Source organism: Solanum tuberosum, unplaced genomic scaffold, assembly GCF_000226075.1.
Source record: "Solanum tuberosum cultivar DM 1-3 516 R44 unplaced genomic scaffold, SolTub_3.0 scf00323, whole genome shotgun sequence".
NCBI lineage: Eukaryota > Viridiplantae > Streptophyta > Magnoliopsida > Solanales > Solanaceae > Solanum > Solanum tuberosum.
In genome coordinates this window covers 492,033-501,230 of record NW_006239244.1, presented here as the reverse complement: position 1 = coordinate 501,230, position 9,198 = coordinate 492,033, and the positions used below count along the sequence as shown (strand labels likewise).

The window sequence follows — 9,198 nt, the reverse complement described above, 5'->3', positions numbered from 1 at the left end:
CAGAATGATGTTGTTTGACTTAATAACTTTTTTTAAAAATATTTCAGGCCCTTATTTTTCCTCACACATTGTTGTCATCAGAAGGTATATTTGTTTTTAATAAAACTCCTCGAACATGTTATCTTCTTTATCTTTTTCATCTTTAGTAGTTTAACATTGTTTATATTTTTTTATGATAGAAATTTAGAGACTATCATAGTTAGAAGTTAAGGTACGTGTTAGAGATGATAAGAATATTAGATTTATCCAAAAGGGCTTTTTATAATTTTAGATTATAATGCAAAGCAAAAGACATATAAGCTAATGGTCATCATGTATATCATTTAGTAAAGAAAATTTATAAAATAATTCCCTATAAATAAAAATTATATTACATCACTAATTTTAAATTCTTAAATATATGGATAATATTTAACTGATAGTTGGGGGTCCAAGAAAAATCTTTTAGCTCAAATGATATACAAACTGATTTATTTATTTTTAGAGAATTTACAATAGATGTTCATTTTGGTATAGAACCTTCAATCCTTATTATGGATCGTAATTTTAATTATTTCACACTCTTATATTCATGTTACTTTCATGCAACAAATCTATCCTTTTAATATTTAATTATTTTAAATAATTATAAATGTTGTTTTCAATGTTTTACAATTTTTCTATTGAATCCAGAGGTTGTCCGAAGAAGCTTCATTGGATTTGTATTTGATGTAGCTATCAATTTTCTCTTATTTTCATCAGTCTCACTTGCCATGTACGTACAATATCTATAGATGGTAGATACATTTTTCATTTTGTTGCTTGTATTTACGTATCTAATTAAGGTCTATAGTTTAGAATATCTATTATTTTCTATACAATTCTGACGTCCAATTTGTTTTTGTTGCTTTATTTTCTATTTGTCACGAGCATGAACATTGAAGTGTTTTTGTTCAATAGTCAAATATCATATTCACTTATTTTGAACTTAACTGTCAAATAGCTAGAAAAGTGTCACATTCATGAAACTTTTTTTTTAATTTATCTTTTATTACTCAATATGTGTTGCAATAATATTAGATAATTATGTAAAATTTTATTCAAAATTACTTAGAATACACGTGCAACACACGTGTCCAAAGACTAGTATATATATATATAAATCTGGTAAATAAGCTAATTTTTTGATTGGGGCAGGGGAATCCAATCAATCTCATATTGATTTCTGTTTTGCAAGAAATGAATTGAGTGATCTATAAAGGCAATTTTTCTTAATAAGCAATCCAATTCGCTACATTGGCTTTAAAAAAAATGATGAAGGAGGAGGAGGAGTATAAAAAGGAGTTTATATCCATTCACATTGGTCAGACTGGCATTAACCTTGGCAATTCTTGCTGGGAACTTTACTGTCTTGAACATGGAATTCAGGTTCTATCTTTCTTTCTTTCTTTCCAATGCGTGCACTCGCACATTTATATTTGATTCCTTAATTATTTACGATTACATGTTTGGGTGAGAATTAAAGAAAGATTTTCTTAGCGGATTTAGGATTTGATTTTTATGAGTTTGAGTTTGGAATTTTACGTGGTCGATTTGATTTGATTTAATGGGTTCAAAACATATTATTTGTACTTTGTTATTAATGCATCTTCACCGATCAAGAACTACGAGATCAATCTTTCTACACAAGAGTTTATCCAAACACTTATTTATATTCTTTATTCAAAACTACCTTCATGGTGGGGTTAGGCTTGACTGCTACCTTATATATAGTAAAGTACGTGAGCACGAGGGAAGTGAGGTCTAACATCTCCAAGAATATAGAAGATAAGGTTTGCGTATACTCTATCCTCCTCAGACTCCACTTATAGGATTTCACTGGTTATGTTAGGTTGTTGTTGACTGGCAAACTAATAATATCAGAAAGATGGTCAGACCACCTGATTGATTACCTTCTTTGTACCAATGCTCGATCTTTAAAACGAGGGAGTGTCTTAATAAGAGCTTTGTAGGTGGGGTGGATTATAGAAACTCATAAACTTCAAATTTTAGATCAGTGTTACCAACCAGTTAGTGACCATTACAAATTAGTACTAACTTTTATGGTAGAAATACAAATGTACTTATAATTGTGTATTGGTAGCCTGATGGTATGCAGAGTACTACTGAAGATGAAGATGATGATGGTGATTACAGGTTCCGTACATTCTTTAGTGAAACAAGTTCAGGGAGGTTTGTTCCTCGTGCTCTGTTTATCGATCTTGAGCCTAGTGTTATTGATGAAGTGAAAAGTGGAACAAATGGCCAGCTCTATAACCCTCAACAATTTATCTGTGGCAAAGAAGATGCAGGAAATAACTTTGCTCGTGGTTACTACACTCGTACGTATTGATTCTAAATTTGGCCTTTTAACACATGACGACAATTCTAATCTTTTTTTTTTAAAAAAAAAAACAGTTGGAGGGAAGATAATTGATGAATGTTTAGATCGTATCAGAAAGCTTGTGGATGATTGTTCTAATCTGTCGGGTTTTGTGATCTTTAACGCGGTTAGTGGAGGCACTGGTTCGGGTTTCTGTTCACTTCTGTTGGAAAGCTTGTCAACTGAGTATGAGCCAAAAGAAAAAATTGCATTTACTGTGTATCCTTCCCCTGATGATGAGTTTTCACCATCTATTTTGGACTCATATAATACTATTCTTGCAAGTTATTCCCTCAAAGAACATTCCAATGTTACTCTCATGTTTGATAATGTCTCTGTTTCTGACATATGTCGCCGCTCTCTTGATATTGAAAACCCCACCTATGTTAACATGAATCGACTCGTCTCTCAGGTATATATATATTTGATCATCATGTCTTGTTTCTTAAGGGACGTCTAATAAAACGGATAATGTAACTAATTTATTTTCTTATTGTTTGTTTTGATTAGGCCATCTCCTCTTTAACTGTTTCAATGAGGTTTGAAGGATCAACATTTAATCAAAATTTACGGTCCTTTTGTGATAGCACAAGTTTAGGATTAATTAGATTTGTGGGTTGTTCATATGTTCCGGTTTTGTCAGCCAAAGAGGTTCAACATAAACAACATTCATTTGTAGAACTTACCAATGCTGCATTAGAACCCTCGTCTTACATGGTTAAGTATGATCCATGTAAGGGAATGTATATGGAAAACTTGATAGTTTACCGTGGGGATGATGTGGATTTTGATGATGTAGATAATGCGGCATCTATGGCCAGACCAAGAACTGGATCTGGATTTGACTATGTCGATACTTCTTATAGGTCTGGCATCAATTATGTGCCCGTGACAGTCTATCCGGGAGGCGATTTAGCAACCGTGCAGAGGGAAGTGTGCGTAGTATCCTGCACGACGAGTATCCAAGACGTTTTTACCCGAATAAGTCACAAGTTTAATCAAATGTATGCCAAGAAGGACTTTCTTCATTCGTATTTTTGTGAAGGTATGGAGGAATATGAGTTTTCTGAAGCATATGAGGAGATAGCTACAAAATTTGTAAAATTATGCCAGGAGTTTGAAAACGTGAAGATCCATAGATGATTGAGGCTAATGACCTAAGCCGGTACTCGTAGTCGTACGAGGGTGTTTGACTAAGCTTATAAGACCATCAAAATTAACTTACAACTGTTTTTTGAAATTTTTCCTTTTTAAGGTATAACTTTCTACTATTATAGAAGGGTGACTTTAATTTTGGTATCAACATGTGTGCTTTGTCATTTCATGATTGGTTTTTTTTTTGTTTTTGTTTTGTTTATTCCATATGCATAATATTAAGAGATCCACAAAATTATCTATGCACAATTATTAATGAATCTATTCCTTTGTACTATTTGTTCATATTTTTATTTACAAAGTTTTAAAAATAATCATAAACAAAAAGAGTATTTTACTAATTTACCTTTTAATTCTTTTAATATTTTTTCATTTACTTTTTACTTATGACATTTGAACTTGACATATTCATTAAAAATAAACAATGATTGACATGGCTATTGAAGAGTATTTTTACTAATTTACCTTTCAATTCTTTTTAATACTTTTTCGTTTACTTTTTACTTATCACATTTGAACTTGACGTATCCATTAAGAAAACAATGATTGACATGACTATTTTACCACATTAACTCTAATAAGGAGTAATAATTGATGTTAGTATTGTTGGATATTTTGTAATATATAAAAGTCTTAAATTAAATAAACTGCTCATGAAAGAACATGATTCTTATAAAAAGTCATTTGATCATGAAAGAACATGACTCTTATGAAAAGTTATATGTTCATGACAGAACATAACTCTTATGAAAAGTCATCTCTTAAGTTCTATAAATATAAAGACTCTCTATAGGTTGTCTAAGAAAACTCTGCATGTATAAATAAAAGATTTTGTATTTGTTTGTATTTTTCCAATATGTATACGGGCAATATCTTTTTAAAGAAAGCGATTTTACACACCTCAAAGCCATCTTCTTCGTTAATTATATTTCCTATTATTTTTTCTAACAAGTATTAAGTCTTGGACACTAATTTAGAAAATAAGTAATTAGTGTTAAGGATAAACCGCTACTGAAATTTGAACCCTTTATTTTATGGTAGATGGAGCACTTAATGGAAACTATAATAATTCATATTCGAATCAAATGAATTCAATTTAATAAATATTATTTAAATTAATTGAATTATAATTATCTTTATTTACATAAGGCACATGCTTGCACGAGCTTATCATCCTCTAGTTTATCTTATATACATGAGTTTCCATTTGTAGAACAAGATTTTAAGAAAATTTTTGTCATAATTTATATCACTGAATTTATGTCGTGCTGTAGGGTCAATTTTCGGTTCGATTCGACTTTTTTTTAAATAATATTAGTTATGATTAATGTATTTTCAAAAGATAATTTTAATTCAATATCATTTAAAAATTAAGTCTCTTATTTGTCTAATATAATTTTTTAATTTTAAATAGTTTAACTTTTATTCTTAAAATTTAATATAATCTTAGGATTGCAATTATAATTTTATTGGGTTAAATAAACAGACCAGCATAATTACCAAACTGATCCCATATTAGATGGGCATCTTACTAAAAATGTTTGTCTCATATTACTTGAGCACTTACTAAATTAGGATAGAATTAATTAATTTTTTTCTCATTTTACCCCTACAATTAATATGACTTTTGGAAGTTTAAACAAATTTTATTAATGTGCATTGTTATAAACAAAGGGCAAAATGATAAAGTCTTCCAATGTATTAATGAATTCTTAATCACCGTGTAAAGTTGAAAGTGTCCATCTAATATGAGACGGAGAGAGTAATTATTACCCAATAATTACACTAATTTCAATTATGAGGTAATTTTGGAAGCAATAGTTTAATTTTGTTATTGACAAACTTGTTGACTTATAAGAAGTAACATGGAAGAGTGTAGAACATTTTTGTCCTTTTCCAATATAAATAATGTTTATAGTAGGTGGAAGAGTGTAGAATTCACCGGAATTAATGGCATCTGCTCTGATCAAATCTAGAATTCACTCCGTCCTCCGCAGCGGCGGTGCATTCAAGAGGAATTTCTCTTCTTCCGTCCACCATGATGAGGCTCGTAAGTTCATAATCATCAATTTCCCAATTAAATTTCCTTTTTTTAAAATTTTTACTACGAAATGAGCTCGATGAGAGTTGAATCGATATACAGTTAAACTTCTCTATAGCAACTTCGATTGTCTGGAATTTTTTTGATTGTGTGAAATGTTGTGTTAGGGTTTTGTCCTGATTTTCTTACCATAATTTAAAATTTATTTTTCCTTAAAGAAAAAACAAAACATTACCATAAATGTTTTTACTTTTCTTGAAAGGAAAATATAATATTATTTTATATTTGATTTATTCTCTCCTTTTAGGACTCCTTTTCTAGTAGGAAAGGTTTTAGGACTTTATAAATATAAGTTTGTTTCTTCTAACACAACACCAATAACATCCACAATGTAGTCGTTTTAAGACTTTTGTTTATGGGATATTTATTCTCTCTAAACTTTCAATGTTTTTCTTTATATTAGTTTTGATATAATAATATTTTGACTTTTAGTATAAGTTTTTTGTTATCTGATTTATCAACTATATGATTTGCAATTTGTAAGCTTCCGCATGACGCCCAATCACCTTCAGAACCCAACAATGTTGTTATATTGAAACATATTAAATAGAGAGTTAATGGTTAAAAAAATACACTTGAATTATTCTATATCCCAATTATTTATTAATTATTTCTACCTGTTTAAATTTTCACTCTTTTTATATTTAAAATACGCGTCAATGCTGAGTTGACTAAATATTTGTTCCCAATGATAACATGTGGTGCGTGTAGGTCAATTTAACATTGGAGTGTATCTTAATACTAAAAGAGTGATAGTAGATGAACGTAAATGAAATAATGGATAGTTGAGGTATGGATTTATACCTTAGGTGTTTTTTTTTTGTCATTAACTCTATAATATCTGTTAGAGTGGATTGGAATTTGGGAAAACTACACAAGTTGGAGCCATTAGACAAACTATTTATCCAAATTGGATCTAACCCAATATATGTACCCTGATTGGATCCACGACTCAAACTATTTACCCATTGAACCACTCTTTCTTCTTCTTTGATATCATGAAAGTATATATACTTTGATGGCATCAAGCAGTAAATGCACATTAGAACTAAAAACAGGAGTGTATGAAAGTAAAGGGTAACCGCTTGTAAATAGTTTTCCTCTTTGGGTACAAGTGTTATTTTACCAAAGAATTTCACATTATATGAGTTAGAGTTTCACATTGGTTGGGGAATGGACCAGCAATTCTCCCTTCTTGAGTTAGCTTTTGAAGTTGAGTTAGGCCTAAGTGTCGTATCTTTACATGGTATTAGAGTCAACTTTATCTTGATAGGGCTCGCAATCCATGTTCCAGTTGATCCTGTTCATGAAAAGGGTGTTAGAGTCTCAATATGTGTACATTCATCAACTAGATGGAGTATATACCATCAACATGTTCAACTAAATTCAATATTTTCAATAACAGAGTATAAATATATACATTTGTAAAATCACTAAATTTCGATGTGATTGAAGTGTTAATATTGAATGGTTTGTGTGGGCAGGTGAAGCAGCTAAGTGGGAGAAAATTACTTATGTTGGAATAGTTACGTGCGCTATTCTTACAATCTTTAATCTCTCTAAGGGTCATCCCCACTATGAAGAGCCTCCTGTAAGTGTTAATATACTGTATTCAGTCTTCAAAATTTCGATGCCACAACTTCACATGAAAACAGAAATTCATATTGACGATATGTTTCGGAATAGTTTTCACTAGTCCTGTTGAAGTAATGAGATTTGAGATAGAACTACGATAATTTGGTCCTTGTAATATTTAATGGGGTCTAACTTGTATTTCATCTGTTGATTAAACAGACATTATAAGGAGATTATTTTGTTTCGAGGGGTTGAAAATTTGTATAATAAACGTTCTTATATGTTCTGTGTGTGACTACATAACGTTATTTTTACAACTCTTGCTATCATTTCTGTCTGCAGCCTTACCCGTATCGGCACATTCGTAACAAGGAGTTTCCATGGGGTAATTCTGATACCTAAGATCTCTGTTACATCGCTCGTCAATGATTTCAAGTTTACTGTATATCGTTTTTAATCGTACCTGACCATCAGCTATATCAGAACATAGATATTCTGAATATTAATCTGTTATCTAACCGAATTTATCTGATCGAGGCTTCAAAAATGCTGTCGCATCCTGTTTTCTCCTTGTTTGCACGATAATGGGAAGCCTTGTTTTTGAATACTTTGTTTTTTCCCTTTGATGTAGTTATGATTTAAGTTGCTCGGACTCGGATGTGGGAGTCCGATACGGGTGTGGATCTAGAGATTGAGTCCTTCATGATCTATATTTTAAGATTCGGGGATATGGATACAGGTGCAATGATTCGGCTAAAAATAATTTAAATATCTAAAAATAGAGTTATTATCTCTAAGTTATGAGACACGGGAAAGCTTACAAGGTATTATGAAGAAAAATATTGATCAAGAGTAGAATCCTTGATAGTTATATAAGGAAAAGGATTGACATAGAATTTTCTATATACTAGTTTACTCCGTTTTCTTGAATTTCACCTTAGTTTTAGTTTTGATTACAAAAATCCTTGTATATGTCCCAAATTTCTATGTTGAATTTGGTCAAAGTACACAAAATTGATTTGACCTAATCTTGTACGAATTCCATGCCCACATTCATGTCGTGTCAATATGGATGCAACAGTGTAAGTGAAGAGTCCGAGCAACTTAGGTTACGATGCTGAAACATTTACAAAATTGGTCTTTTAAGTCTCATCATCTCAATGAGTCATGACTAGTAACTAATATTCCTTTAATTTGTTGATTTTGCTCAGTTGAGATGACAACTTCATTATATTATTGACCTTATATGTACATGTTCTGGAGTAGGTTGTTTATCTTGCTTTATAACTATATCAACACATCTTGAATGGTTCATATTCTTGAAACTGTTTGATACTAAAATATTTGTTAGTGTGGCATTTTAATATTTTAAGAATGTATTGCCACATAGTCATTGGTTTTCTGGCCGTTGGTTGACTTCTCACTTTTCATATGTTACAAAATGTTGGATGCATGTAATGACAATCATAATTGCTGCATTATTATCTTATATTACTCCAAATTGGAGTTAGTGCCATATGCACATCAGTTTTGCAAAATGCCGTTGATGGTATTAGCCGTTGATGGCATTGGTGGGCACTTGATTGTCACTCTTAATTCCTCCATTACCATTGTAACCTATGTAACTCCTAATGCCATTTATCTTCACTATTTACTACACCATTATCTTCCTATTCATTGCTAGGAAGACTTCTTCTAGTATAAATAGTAGTGGTCTTCATTTGGTTTAATATATACAACATACAAGAGAAAAATATAGAGTGCATAAAGTTTGTCAAAAAGAGAGTTCTTATTAGTTGAAGGGAGGTGTTCTTTTTGTGGAGCTTTGGACTCAACTCTTGTCCAGAGTTGTTGAGTTATATTTTGTGATTAGGCTGTTGTATCCTGGAGGGGACAAGTCAAGAAGGACTACTGCTGGACCGGTGAAAAACATTTGCTGCAGTGGGCTTGAATCTCCTTAAAGAGA

General features: G+C 31.2%; 2 protein-coding genes across 2 annotated transcripts in view; both read left to right on the top strand.

The window, feature by feature from the left end:
- The first annotated feature begins 1,290 nt into the window (after positions 1–1,290).
- LOC102605136 (tubulin alpha-2 chain-like) lies at positions 1,291–3,544 on the top strand. The gene is made up of 4 exons (XM_006360343.1): positions 1,291–1,407; positions 2,123–2,360; positions 2,437–2,813; positions 2,912–3,544. The coding sequence occupies exons 1-4, from the start codon at positions 1,291–1,293 to the stop codon at positions 3,542–3,544; spliced, it is 1,365 nt and encodes a 454-aa protein (XP_006360405.1).
- Positions 3,545–5,465: 1,921 nt separating this feature from the next.
- Positions 5,466–9,198, top strand: part of LOC102600746 (cytochrome c oxidase subunit 6a, mitochondrial-like) — a 5,362-nt gene continuing 1,629 nt past the window's right edge. The window contains exons 1-3 of the mRNA XM_006360331.2: positions 5,466–5,606; positions 7,142–7,248; positions 7,575–7,617. Coding sequence (XP_006360393.1) covers positions 5,507–5,606; positions 7,142–7,248; positions 7,575–7,617 — 250 coding nt within the window. The 5' untranslated portion in view covers positions 5,466–5,506. The remainder of the gene's footprint in view (positions 5,607–7,141; positions 7,249–7,574; positions 7,618–9,198) is intronic.

Coding starts and splice junctions, on each gene's coding strand:
- LOC102605136 (XM_006360343.1), top strand. CDS start 1,291: ATGATGAAGGAGGAGGAGGAGTATAAAAAGGAGTTTATATCCATTCAC. Junction 1,408..2,122: donor GTCTTGAACATGGAATTCAG/GTTCTATCTTTC, acceptor GTGTATTGGTAG/CCTGATGGTATGCAGAGTAC. Junction 2,361..2,436: donor TGCTCGTGGTTACTACACTC/GTACGTATTGAT, acceptor AAAAAAAAACAG/TTGGAGGGAAGATAATTGAT.